At 46.5% G+C, this 14,367-nt stretch overlaps 1 protein-coding gene across 2 annotated transcripts in view; it reads right to left on the bottom strand.

The window, feature by feature from the left end:
• Positions 1-550: 550 nt before the first annotated feature.
• Positions 551-14,367, bottom strand: part of Baalc (BAALC binder of MAP3K1 and KLF4) — a 75,965-nt gene continuing 62,148 nt past the window's right edge. Inside the window, exons 2-4 of one of the 2 annotated variants that reach the window (XM_059247665.1) lie at positions 13,607-13,773; positions 8,755-8,821; positions 2,635-2,744 (exon numbers count right to left, since the gene is read on the bottom strand). In XM_059247665.1, the coding sequence (XP_059103648.1) occupies positions 8,771-8,821; positions 13,607-13,773 (218 nt within the window). In that variant the 3' untranslated portion in view covers positions 2,635-2,744; positions 8,755-8,770. Of the gene's footprint in view, positions 2,745-8,754; positions 8,822-13,606; positions 13,774-14,367 lie in introns of both variants that reach the window. The other variant, XM_059247664.1, reaches the window with a different exon arrangement.

Below are 14,367 nucleotides of genomic sequence, written 5' to 3' on the forward strand. Positions count from 1 at the left end.
TGTATAGAATAGATGATGTATATGTGTTAGACAGTTGTTATAAGGAGTACGGTTTCTGTCTTCCCTGAATTATCAATTTGCTTTCTGACCTTAACCCAGAGTGCCTTCTCATACCAGGTCAGGCTCACCCTGTCCAGAAGGCTAAGGTGAGCTCAGGCCAGGTGAGCTCTCTAATTGTGGCCCTCTCCATCCACCCCTTGTCCTCATAAGCTTGGTTTTGGCTCAGTTTCGTGGTATGTGACAGCTCCCCCTCTAAACAGCTGAGTCTTCCAGCTGTGCTGGATGTTCTGAGACAGGCACAAGGAGCGTGGGGAACACTGACCTTGAGGCTGGCTTCCCTGTCTGGCAGCCCAGCCCACCAATTCCTGGCGGAGAAGACTATAAATACCTCTGTAAGTGTTAAGTTGGAGCTAATTAAATTCTCCTTACCTAAGACACAAGGCTGTTTGAAGGAATCACTTATGTAAAACGCCTTTGTTTTTAAAAAAAATCCACATGACTGTGCATACAGATTTAAGGTTCCAGTAAAGAGTCTCTGTAACAGTCCACATGTGTTTGAAATTAATGACTTTATTGACACAAACTTAGAAATGGAAAATGTTATCCAATAGGATAGTAAGAATCAGTTCCTGTCTTAGACACACATTTAAAATTTGCCAGATGGAAATTTCAACGGTGTGGCCAGATCACAGGCCCTCCCTCCCTTCCTTCTTCTCTGAAAGTGAGAAAGTATTCCTATACAGGCAGAGACCACTTTTCCAGATGGTGAATTCCAAACAGCGCGCATCAGTGAACTGAGGCAAACACAGAGCAGGGAAGAGAAGCTGGCCTTAGCCCGTGGCTGACAGGGTATCAGCTGGTGAAGCAGCATGTCCAAACACAGCGCACATGCCCTGGAGAGCAAGCCCTTGAGCTCGCGGGATCCCGCTGCCTGCAACCTTGCAGCAGGGCTCCTGCCGAGCGGTGCCACTGAGGACACAGGAGTCACGGGGCTTGCTTTTGTTTTATTAGTTAAATTGTCAGAACGCGAAGTTCCCTAAAAGCCCTTTGACAAGGAGTCAAGAGGAGAGAGGCTGGGGAGACTGTGGTGTATACGGTAAAGGCTTGGACAGTGGGCAGGCAAATACCTACATCTGTGGTTGACAGAAAGCTACCTTTAACCTAAAAGTGAGACTCCACTGTAATAATTGGTCCTGTGCCGCAGGGTCCAAGTCAGTCTCCTGAGTATCAAGCTCACCTATAGACTCAGAAGGGACAGTCGTGACTGGCCAGACTCCAAATCCCTCCACAACTGTTACCGCAGCTGGCACAAGGTTGGCAGTGAATGTTTAATACTAACAAATACACGGTCTACCATTCTACGTGTTGGAGAAATAATATTAGAGAAAGGGGTGAGCATCTGCATTTTAGTCTACTGAGGTTACTGTCCTTGGACTGTGTCCTATAAACATGTCACCAGGCTGCTATTGCTGCTAAGTGTGGAGTTTGTTGGTACAGTTTGATACAACCCAGACTACACCTTTCCTAAGCCCAAGCTTGTTAATAGCCCTCTCAAACTCTCATTAGGTTATACTTTGCAGGAAGATGTGTTTAAAAAATGCTAGAAAAAGATTCCTCTCGAAGCATCATTTTGCTGTGTTGACTGCCTGTTTTCCAACACAGTGCCTTGTCGGGCTAACGTCAACATGAATACACATCAACCAGGTTCCGCCTTCCTGAACGAATTGCTTTGCAGATACCAAAATAACATAGTCCTCGGGGCTGTCTACAGAAAGGGCACAGGGGCATCGTGTGTGCCACCACGTGTTCCTAGGTCACTTCCCTCCTGGTATCCAGTCTTTGATTTACAATTGCAAATGACCTGACTGGAGGTCATGGGAATAAACGGGAACTGGAAAGCTATGAAAAAGCAACACATAGCTAGGTCCCAGAGGGGCCTGCAGGTCGGATGCATTGGCCTCGGGCATTGTGATACTCTGATTTGGAAGCCAATGTCTGGATGCCAGCCTTGGGGGTGGCCTTTCCAGGTAGAAGATGAGCAGGTGTGACTGTGTCACAGACTCCTCTCAAAGACGCTCCACGGGCACTGGTGGAGTCAAGGTTTGCAGCTGGGATCGAGCTATCTCAAAGTGAGTTTTTCTGTTTCTCTGGTTCTTATATTTCTGGGTTTAGAACTGGATGAGAACCAGCTCTGAAGTGAAAACACTGTGTTCTGTGATAGTTGTCTTTAGACAGAGAGGAGGAGAGAAGGGGCTTGTTTAAGACCACACATGGTGGGAGCTTCACACTAGTGTGTGACCCTTGCCCCAGAAATCCACTACTCCTGCATTTCTATGTCGTTCACAGACCCATGAATTTCGCCGTGGCTACAGCAGACCATGCTACGGAAGCTGCAAAGGGGAAAAACAAACCACATTTTGGCAATCTGTGAACATATTTCAGAACTTTTCCATCCATGTTTTTTGTATGTGATAAACAGAAGGTCCTCACAGCGCGGGTGGCTGTGTGTTGCCTGGTCAAGCCATCTCTACAGATGCTCAGAGGCAGCCATGTTTACAAGGGACACCCACTTCTTCAAGATTCTTTGATTGAACTCCACAATGAAGTTCCTCTGCTCCTACATCTAAGCCCTGCTAATTGACGCAGTTCTTTGTGATTCTTTTACTTCTGTCCATCTGCCGGATGTTCTCTGTAACGTTAATAGCGACTTCTTTTGTGGACATTCTCTTGGCGTCTTTTTTAGCCTGTTAAAAAGCAGAAAACAGTGAATTCAGTTCCTGGCAAATATCCAAAGTTCATCCCATTTGCGTTAATTTCTTGAGATGATTATAAACACACAGACAGGCAGGGGAATCGAGGACTCAGACACATAAGGCCCTCTTAGAGCTTTACCTTAATTAAAGTTTTCCGTGCTCCATAAAAGCATAAAAATTGCACACATTAATGGAGGTAACACGTGATGCCTTGATACATACATACATGGTTATTCTCGGAGGTTTCTCTGTTGACTCTCTAATACGAAGCTAGCACGGGTCCTGTGCTCATAAAACATGGTTGAATGAATGAATTAACAGAGATTAAAGGGTAGTAAGAACATTTTCACAGTTGGTCTTAGCGGGGTGGTTAAGTTTTCTGAGCTTCGGAGTCAGATTTTGGTTCAAACACAGGCGATGTAGCTCCATGGGGCAGCCATTTCTAACCTCACTATGGAGCTTCCTCATCTGTGAAGAGGGGAGTGACATTATTGACCTCATAGGACTTTTGTAAGCACTAAATAAGACAACACATGTTCAATGCCTGGCACAGTGTCTGTTATTAGATAAAGAGATACCTCAAAACACAGAGTTGTCTAGTTTTAGGTGAAGACAGACCCCTGCTAAAAGCCCAGAATTAACTAGAGATGGCTCAGAGGTTAAGAGCACTGACTGCTCTTCCAGAGATCCTGAGTTCGGTTCCCAGCACCCACATGGTGGCTCACAACCATCTGTAATAAGATCTGGTACCCTCTTCTATATACATAATAAATAAATAAATCTTTAAAAAAGAACAGAATTAACTTTAAATACAAAAGCATTAACGAAACTGTAGGTTTCTCAACATGTTCCCATCCCCTCACTTCTCACAAAGTGAAAACAACTTTGATTAGGGGCGTGGATTCCTGGAAATAGCAGTAAGCATGAAATGACCCTGTAAGTCATGACCACAGGTTTATGTCACTGATCTCCATTCCAGAGGGGATCTGCTGGCCAGCTGCAGCTGGGGGACAGGGGACAGCCAGCAAAGAGCCCTGTGCAGGAAACAAAACAAAATAATGAGACTGGGTCCAAAGAAAGGCCTGGTGGTGGTGAGGCCCATCCTGTCTGACTTTCATAGGTTGTTACATAAAAATTTTGAAAGTCATCGGAGAATGGGAGACAGAGGCCATATTTGAAATGAATCACCCTGACAGAAGCATTTTTCTCAGACTGGTGGGAGGCAAGAAAGCTAGGTTGAGAATAATTCAAAAAGGTTGATTATAGATTATTCACAGAAAGTGAATGCCATGTTCTAGTTCAGTCATTTATGTGTGTGTGTGTGTGTGTGTGTGTGTGTGTGTGTGTGTGTGTATGTGTGTGTGTGTATGCATGTGTGCGCATGTGTATCCTTAATGGTAGAGTCCAGAGGTCAGTTCTGTATGTCTTTATTGTTTCCATCGTATCTTTTTGATAGGATCTTTCACAGAAGCTGAGGCTCGCTAGTTTAGCTGTTTGGCTAGCAAGCCCTGAGAGTTCACTTGTCTCTGTCTGTCCCCCACCCCAAGCCCTGAGGTTACAGGTGCAGGCCGCCATACTGAACTTTGATATGGGTGCTGGGGATCTGATCTTGGGTCCTCGTGCCTGCACAGCTGACACTTCAGCCGCTAGATCATCCCCCTGGCCCCTATTTCAGACTGTTTTTAAGTTTTAAAACTCTAAGCAAAAATTCAGGGTTTGGATGATTCCTAATTACTAAGCTGGAGTAAAGAGTCAAAGACTACAAAATGGTTCTTCTCACAGCAGTTATGGAGTGCATATGACTGAGTTCTGAATACAGTGAGGCGGCTTCTTAATGAATACACCATCAGTCTGTAGACCAGACACGCAGGACACACACCACAGTCTGTAGAACAGACACACAGGACACACACCGCAGTCTGTAGACCAGACACACAGGACATACACCGCAGTCTGTAGAACAGACACACAGGACACACACCACAGTCTGTAGACCAGACAAACAGAACACACACCACAGGCCTCACAACCTGGGCCTTGGCACAGGCTTTGCCACCACTTGGGGCCGCTGGATGTGTGCATTAGCTTGAGTCTCAGTCCTTTACCTGAGAAACAAGGAAACAATGTCTGCTTCTCAGATGTTTGAGATGCTTCCATGTGTTGCTTACAATAAGGGGACCAACTTCTTTTTGCCCTTGAATGACTCACTTTAAAATTAGGAGTTTCATGGTCTGGAAACCTCCTCAGGCCCTGGCAGACCAGTCACTCCAATGGTAGCTGTTGTCTTTAATTTCTCTTGAAGAGTCATGACGAACACACCAATTGTTACCTTATTTACTCCGCTGAATCTGATGGTTATTGCAGCAGCTACCAAGTAGCAAAAGTCATTCTAAAGAGATGGGTTTTTGGATAATGGACATGTGGGGCTTTGATTCCCATAAGGAACACAGGAAGTTCCCAGCCATAGACAAATCCATTTTCAAATAATTACCACATTAAATTTAGCAAACCAGTTAGGATTGACCACTTTCCCCCACCTCTGACTTACATTATTTACTTATTCATTTGTTTGTTTGTGTGTGGTCAAGGTAGGTACCCATGATACAACACACATGTAGACAGCTTGCAGAAGTTGGTCCTTGAGAGGGCTGGGGAGCCAGACCAGGGCCATGACAGGCTCCTATAGCCCTGCCAGAGACCAGGCCTCAGTTTTGGTTTACCGGAACTGAGCAAGCAGTTCTTGGAAAACCACAGCTCAGGGGCAACCAATCAGCAGATGCCCCATAGCCTTCTGCTAGCTAAAGATAATTTTCCCCACCCTGCCTCTAGAAAGTCCCTAACCACTAGAGCCACCTACCAAGCCTATAACAACCTGTAAACTTCTTGTTTAAACCCACCAATCATCCCCTAGACTAATCTCCCCTCCCTGGAATTCCCCTAATCCTGCTTAAAAGGAGCCTGCAAGCTTCTCTTGGGGTCACCATTTGCCACTTTGTCAGATGGTGACCCCAGCATGCTGGAATTTTTTTTTTATTAAATGTTCTTGTTGATTGCATACATGACTGGTGGTCTTTTATGGGACTTCTTGCAGACCTTAACGGTCCTCTCCTTCTGCTGTTTGGATTCTAGACATGGAAAATCAGATGAGGTTTGAGAACAAGTGCCTTTACCCACGGAAGCCACCTCACCAGCCCAGAAAAGGATAAGAAAGGGGTTTAACTGTTCTGTGTATCTCTGTAGCCTTATCAAAGAAGAGAAAATTGAAAATATCTGACATTTATAGTTTCCCCTTTCCCACTCACATGGGCTTAGAATTTGTTAAACAAATTCTAAGAACAGTTAAACCATTTTCTTGCAATTTTTTTTAAAAAGAATATTTGGAGGCTGAGACACCAATCCAGAGGTTGGTAATTACTGCAATCTTGTTACAACGTAGAAGGTTTAGATTCTGTTTGAATGTGAAATGTCCACCACAGGCTCTCAGGTTTGTTCCCTAGCTAGTGGTGCTGTTTGGGAATGTTCTTGAACTTTTAGGAGGGGCAGCCTCCAGGTTGGAAGTGTGTTCCTGGGGGAAGGACTTGAGATTTTAGAGCTCAGCCCTAATTCTGTCTGTTCCTCTGCTCCACACTGGGGACGCAGTACGACCAGTCGCCTGGAACTTCTGCCTCCATGCCTTTGCCGCCACCGTGAACTGTATCCCTCCAACTGTGAGCGGCAATTATCCCTTCAAACTGGGAGCCCAAGTTAGTCCTTCCTTCTCTGAGTCGCTTTTGGCAGGTACTTTTTAGCAGCAGTGAGGAAGGAATCAGTACAAATTCTAGGCCCACGTGAGTGGGAAAGGGGAAACTATAAATGTCAGATATTTTCAATTTTCTCTTCTTTGATAAGGCTACAGAGATACACAGAACAGTTAAACTCCTTTGTCTCTTAGGATTGATTTGTAAATCAATTTACCCCCTCTGATGTGGTTTTCAGCCAGCCAAACCTTTCCTACCCTTATCCTAACCGCCCTCCCCACTTACACCCCCCTACCCCCCCACCCCCACCCCACCCCCCCACCCACCCTGCCTTAATGACAAGGAAAACTAAGTGTCTCTATTGCAATTACTGGCTTTAAAAAAAAAAAATCTCACACTTCTGTCTGATGATGAGAGAAACCTATCTGGCACCTTTTCCTTTCACAGCTACCTGTGAATACAATCCTTCCTTCACTTGTAATTTTCTTGTTTTGTGAGCTCTGTCACCATTGACTCTCATTAATGGGCCACCTCCTGCTTCTCACCCATACCGACAGCTTTTTTATTCTTGTCTCATTTTCCATTTCTGTAGGTCTGGAACCCTGTGAGTCAGAGCTTTGAGTCCCCTTGATGCGGCCTCTTTAATTAAGAGTCATTTGCTGGCTGCCATCCTCAAGGGTAGCCAGATAGACTGCGATAACTCCTTGGCAGCCTCCAACCCAGATGGACTTGTCTCTCTTGGGGTTCAGAAGTCTGTGATCCAGCTCATTCCCTGCGGTGGGTAAGGACAGGTTGGAGACTCAAGATCACGACATGATTTGCTCAGCCCCTTCTCAGTTTCACCCCAAGTGGAAAGCCTGTGTCTAACTCACACCGGCTGTACAATGCCTGGATCTAACACCGGCTGTACAAAGCATTTCATAGTTCTTTGCAGATGACAAGAAAAGCAAGACTGACTGAAATTGTGGTTTGCTAGATACGTTTTTCTTTTCCCCCTGTAGTATTAGCGTTTTTAGTTATAAGAGCTACACATGAGCTGGGTATGATAGTGTACCCTTGTGATCTCAGCACTTGGGAGGTGAAAGCCAGAGGACCAGAAATTCAAGGCCAGCTCCTGCTTCATAGAGAATTTGAGGCCAACCTTGACTACTAGAGATCTTGTCTAAAAAGCATAACATAAAAAAATAAAAATAAAGAATAGGATTGATATAATGGGTGGCACATTCTTCTAATTCCAACACTTGGGCAGCAGAGGCAGATGGATCTCTATGAGTTTGGGGTCAGTCTGGTCTACATAGTGAGACCCTATCTCAAAAATATATATATATAATTTTTTTGATGAGCCAAGTTTGGTAGTGTACACTGTAATATCAGCACTTGGAAGGATAAGGGACAGTAGTTGAGAGTTCAAATCCAGCCTAGGCTACAGAGCAAGCATGGAGTACATAGTGAGGTTATATTTCAAAAGACAAAACAAAAGGTAAAGTGTAGAGAAGGGTACCATGATAACATGCTCTGGTCTTTAGTGCCTTCCCATAGCTAATCACGCTTAGTAATTCTTCATGGACTATGCCAGGGATGTTCTAAGCATATAGCATCATAGGACTCTATTATTCCCTCTCTCAGAAACCTTGATTTCCTGTCTACCCTTTAACCACAGCTGGAGCTGTGCACCCATCCATTTGTCTTTCTACTTTTTAATCAGATCACACCTTCAAGAAGGTAGAGTCCTAGGCTAGTTTGTTCACTATAGGATCTAGCTCATTGCCCGTCACACAGTAGACATCTAACACATGATTTGAAAAACAGACACGTGCAGATAGACCTTCAGAAAGAAAAGGAAAAGGGTACAGTGAGACATGCCTGTAATCCCACACCAGGAGAGGTAGACGCAGGAGGATCAGGAGTTCAAGGTTATCCTCAGCTGCTTAATGAATTCAAGGCCATTTTGAGCTGCATAAGATTTTGTCTCCAAAAACAGAATGAAAAAGGGAGAGAGAGAGAGAGAGAGAGAGAGAGAGAGAGAGAGAGAGAGAGAGGGATAGAAAGACAGACAGACAGACAGACAGAGAGAGAGACAGAGAGACAGAGAGACAGAGAGACAGAGAGAGAGACAGAGAGAGGATAGAAAGACAGAGAGAGAGAGCTCCCCAGACACAGAACCTGTTAGCCCTGCCTGAATACCCTAGAACTTTCTCACTGGCTCTCAGTGACATAAATCATTGATTGCTCTTCATATCACCTCCGGAACACTGTGATCTTACCGTGTTTGCTTGCACATTAAGGCACCTGAAGTTGTTCGGGCTGATGTGGTTTGCCGAGGACAATGTCCTGCAGGTGACAACCCAAAATAAAGACATTGGCTCCAGGTCCCACATCCCGATGAACTCTGATGAAGCTCACACTAACTCCTCCAACACTGTGATTCAGGTAATGAAAGGAAAGGGCTTGGGAGGCCGACAGACAGAAATTTAAACTTCAACATAGGCATAGCACAGCTCTGTGTCCTGTTGGATGGACATTCAGCCTGTGGGCCTCCATTTTCCCAGGTGCAGAAGGATACTTAACCTTTCAGAGTCATGAGGGTTAAAAACGATGTCCTATGTAGTGTCTGGCACATAGTAGGTGTGTTCATTTACTCCTCCCTCCCTTCTCATAGGATTAAAATCAGGCCTTGTAGACTGTATCACAAGGCCTTAGGTCTCTGTCAGATCTCCATTAATGGAAGGCAGGTACCAAGAAACCTCTAGTTCCCAAATTCTATTGAAAGGGAAAAATCAGTAGCCATCTTAAGAGACGCTCCCCACCTCCTCTAAAGGTATTTGCTGACCAGCAGTTTTAGAACTGACCAGAAGTTGAACCCAGGGGAAGATAAGGCTGGAACAATAAATCTATATATCCTGGACTTGGTAAAACAGGACATGGGGAGTAATGGACTCAGCTGACCAGAAACTGAACTTACGGGCAAACAGGACTGGAACAATAACTCTGAATGTATATATCCTGGGTTCAGCAAAAGCAGGACATAGGGAGTAAAAATTTATGTCTCTGTAGATCCCCTGGATCCTGTTAGCCATCAGTAACCTCATGCTTATAGTTCAGCCAGTAACTGCAAAGACCTGCCTCACCCCTACCCCCTCATCTAATCCCAAGCTGCATGTACACCTTTCCTACATAAACCCTCAAGTGAGTGCTCGGGCGTCCTCCTCCGTCCTCCTCCGTCCTCCTCCGTCCTCCTCCGTCCTCCTCCACCCTCTGTGTTGGATGTTGGACATGAGGACCAAGCCCCGGGCTTGCTTGCTTTGTTATTAAAAACCTCTGTGTGCTTGCATGGACATCGGCTCTGTGGTGGTCTTGCTTGCAGGTCTTGAGACCTGGGCCCAACACCATGAGTGTTAGAGCATTAACCTGGGGTTAATCAGGGAACATTTCATCTTAGCAGCTCCACCAGAGGCCAGCTGTTAGCTTGCCACAGCAGGATCAGACCTGCTTTGACTTACCCTACTGGGCTTCCTCGAGTGTCACAAGGACTTGTTGCTTTTCCCCATGAGCCTCAGGGAGATGATCACAAGGAAAGTAACAGCTGCCATGATAGAGTGATGTCGCCATAGCAGAGTTGGGGCGGCGGGGCTGGTGGTGGTGGTGGTGGCAGGGCAGGCCCCCTTTAATCTCAGTGAGCTGCTAGTCTAGTCTCATTCAACTAGCATTTAACTATTACACCTAGTAGGTGCCTTAAACGTAAAATACCCTGGAATGTCAAGGGAAGGACAGAGGGAAAAGGAGGAGGGCTGTGGCCCAAGCACCTTCTACCTGAACTGGTTTTGCTGCGGGCCAAATCTCTACAGAAATCTCTCAGCTGCTCTAATAGTTCCCAGGCGCGGGCTGCTGAGAACTCCCAACAACAGCCTTCCCCTGGTTCCCCCCAGCGGTTCCATCTGCTCCCTCCCTCCACGTAGCTTCTTGCTTCTGTTTTCCTGAGAGACTCCTTCGCTTCCCAAGCTCTTCCTTGATAATGCCTCACGTTACCATTGTCCGGGTGAAATTCCACGCTGACCCTTTCCTTTGAACTCTGTGGGGTTTCACCCAAGCTTCCTCCACTGGGCCACACATTGCCAACCATTGTCGGCCAGACACTGGGGGTGGATACTTTTGTAGGAAGTCCCTTAGCTGAGAAGTAATCCAGACAATGGGTAATTCCTTTAGCGGCTAGTCACTTTGCCAAGCACAATAAAGCCACTGGAGAGAATGTGCAGCTCTGGAGATGTGAAAGCCTCATGGGCAGCCAGCCACATGCTGAGCTTCGTCTGCTGAGAGCTGCGTTCACATGGCATGTCTGCCTCTGACGAATACCTGAGGGGTTTTTGTTTTGCTTTGCTTAGATTTACTTATTTTCATTTCACGTGCATTCGAGTTTTGCCTCCATGTATGTATGCCCCTGCAGGGGGGCAGAAGAGGGAGTCAGAATCTCTGAAGCTGGAGTCACAGATGGCTGGAGGGGGTAGGGGGCTGGGAGTGGGGAGTTGGCATGCTTGGGGTGGGTGGGTGGTGCTTCAGCACCCTAGCCAATCAGGAAGACAGTTTGGTGGACACAGCTCAGAAGCCAGTGTTGGTTCACTTGGAGAGTCTGACTCCAAGTAATTTACTGTAGGCATATTAAAGCACAGCACAATTTGGTGAAGTTTCCTGGTGATAATGAACCCAGTCCCGTGCGCACAGCAAAACGCAGAACATGGCTACATGGAAACTCTTTGTAAAGTGCGTGTGACATCCCCTATGAAGATGGGTTCTGTAGATTGGCCCAGAAAAACAAGCTCAAGAGAAGGGTCTGGGGGAGGATCCAGTGTGGTCTTGGCCACACAGACAGTGCAAAGGTCCCCAGGCTATCAACCATGTCCACTCCCAACCTTCTGGGCAGAAAACAAGCTATACATCTCTCCCTATTGTTCCAGTCCTGGTTCCCCTAGTGTTTATCTGTGAACATAAGGACCTCTGTGCCTCCCACAGTGGTGAGCCACCATGGGGGTGCTGGCAACTAAATCTGGGTCCTCTGCAAGGGTAACAAGTGCTCTTAACCGCTGAGCCATCTCTCCAGCCCCAGTTAAGAGTTTTATTTTAGTGTGAGTGTGTGTGTGTGTGTGTGTGTGTGTGTGTGTGTGTGTGTGTGTAGAGTAGCTGTGGAGATCAGAGGATAACTTTCAGGAATTGATTCTCTCTTCTCTCTTTCATAGGTTCCTGGCATCAAACTCACGCTTGGCAGTAAGCACCCTGACCTGCCGAGCTGCCCTTGAGAGGGTTTAGTCTGTTTGACTGTTAAGGGAGGAGATGAGCTCTAAGCCTGAAGAAAATGGTATATCAAGGTGCAGAGAACGGGTCTGGAGGCAGCCCAGAGTTCCTGGACTGCCTTAACGGACAGAAAGCAACAGAGGCGCCTCTTGTGTTGTTTGTGGGACACAGGAGGGGAGCCGGGTGAAAGAGAACAAGCCAATGACTTGTTAAATGTTGTGAGGTCAGTGGGGCCCCCAAACAATCAGGAAAAGCGAGGCATATAAAGAGCGCCCTACTGAGACAGCCAATCCAATTTGTGAAAGATCATTGTTGGTGGAGTGGTTTTGCCAGTTAGCACCTATTGATGCTAGTCAGAAAGCAGGGACCAGAAGGAACTGAGGAAACAGAGACATGGTTTGTTTGATGGGGCGTGAAGTAGAAAAGGCTCCAAACACAAAATGCTGTTGCTCACCATCATGGGTACCACTCATTAAGTCCCATCATCCTTCAGAAATGAATTTGAGCTTTGGAGGGGCCATCTGCGCTAACAGAGAAGTTACTACCCCCACTGGTGACTTCCCAGGTCCCTCAGAACACAGTCAAGTCTGCAACAATGTTGTTTATCTTATCGTCTGCCTCTCGCTCTCACGCTGATGCCCCTGGCACTCAGGAAACAGCCCTCTGGCGTTCCCTCTCCTGGGCTCTTGGCACTCAAACCGTGCCTGGCATCGGAACAGCACTCAAAAAGCTTTTAAGGGTGCTCGTAGGAACTCATGAGGAAACTCTCAAGGCCTAGCAAGGATTACCTTTAACCCACACATTTTCTCTGGTGAATCTGAACTAGAAAACCGCAAGAGGTGTGTGCATGAGGCTGTATGCTTTTCCCAGGGTGCCCCCTGGAGAAGAACCATCATCCAGGTGACTGTGCACAGGAGAAACGCATGAGCATTCCACTTAACGAGGTCACTGTGTTGAGCGCCGAGCTGTTCTTCTCATCCTCCTTGCCATTGTTTTACGTTCATCTCAGTTTTCAAGAGCAGACTCATCTTTTGTTCCTTTGGGTATTATTCCATTTCCACTGTATGTTTAAGGAACCCGAGGTTCTGAGAGATTGATTCTGGCAAGTCTACTCAGTTAGTGAACTTCAGAGATGAGTTTGCAACCAGTTTGCTGAGCAAAGCCTCTAAAGGCAACTGTTGATGCGACACAAGCAAGAATTCCATCACTAGGAAGGAAGCTGTGCCCTCAGGAGGCAGGTATCAGAGCTGGGAGACGTGGGACCAGCACGTTCTGAAGCAGACAGTAAGTGGTGGACTTTGGGGAACATGAGAAAATGGGAGGGGGACCTGGGGAGGAGGAAGAAGAGACGATACAGAGCCCCAGCCTGCTCAGAACTTTAGCTCTGGGCTGCAGCCTCTCCAAGGAGGAGCCAGGCACAGCAGGAGAAACACCTCCGATCAATAGCTCCAGGAAGCAAAGCATCAGAGGATGACAGCCAGGTTCAGGGACCCACCACCTGCCTCCTGTTCAACAGCGAGAGTTCAGGGAAATGATGTTATGATACTTTACAGGAATCACCCTTGGGAACCCTTGCACTGACCAGCTGGTTGGAAGGTGAGAGGTAATGCCAAGTTTGACCAGGAGATCCTTGGACAACGCTGTACCTAAGCAAGCACACACTTCCTCCAGAGGGCTGATATCAATGACACACTTCTGTAGGTTAACTAAAACCCAATAGCCTTTTACACGGAGGGTGGAAAATCTCCATCACCAAGGCTGGTGGTCCTGATTTAAAGTCAACTCCACCCCTGCTTTCCAGTCCCCAGTTGATTCTGCGGCTGTGACCCCTACCTCTGTGGTCCAAAGGCCATTCTGTTTCTGGGTCAGAGGGCCTGAGCTGAGGCTCTGGGAGTTGGGACACTGTGTCCCACAGTTCATCTTCTTCTCTGGGTTGGCTATTCCACCTGGGGCTGCAGATCGGAGCACACCATTAGAGGACAGTCCATCTTCCAGCACACCTGGGGAGGCAAGGAGAAGATGGCACCAGAGGCTTGCTATGGCAGGTGTTATAAACAACCCCAAGGTGCTGGAGAACAGGGCAGCCGCAAGGTCTGCCGGAATTCTACCACGTAAAGCTGTCTTTTCCTGAAAGAATACGTGGGTTTTTATGTAAAAACATGAGATTTTAAAGTAATTTGTGGCTTGATATTTTTACTTAATACATTGATGACAACTTTTCCTCACCATTAAACATTCAGCCACGTGAATTTTTTTTTACATGTCTGCTGGTTGCACGGAAAAGCCATCATTTAATCAATCCCCTCTAACTAGACAATGCCTTTCCACTTTCTAGTAATAATGTTACTGGAATAATACTCCTTTTGATTCATAATTTTATTCTTAGTGGTTCTCTTGGGATAAATTCCTAGAACTAAGGTCACTCATTTGAAGGTTACACTGAGATTCTTTTTTCCCATCTCCACCAATAGGACTGAGCAAGTGTGTCCCATAACAAACGCCAAGAAACACAGGACTTTAAATAAACAGCCTCACTGAAGAGCCAGAGGAGGACAAGGGGGCAATTCATGAAGCATAAAAGGTACGTTATTTGT

This window comes from Peromyscus eremicus, chromosome 20 (assembly GCF_949786415.1).
Source record: "Peromyscus eremicus chromosome 20, PerEre_H2_v1, whole genome shotgun sequence".
In the NCBI taxonomy this organism is placed as follows: domain Eukaryota; kingdom Metazoa; phylum Chordata; class Mammalia; order Rodentia; family Cricetidae; genus Peromyscus; species Peromyscus eremicus.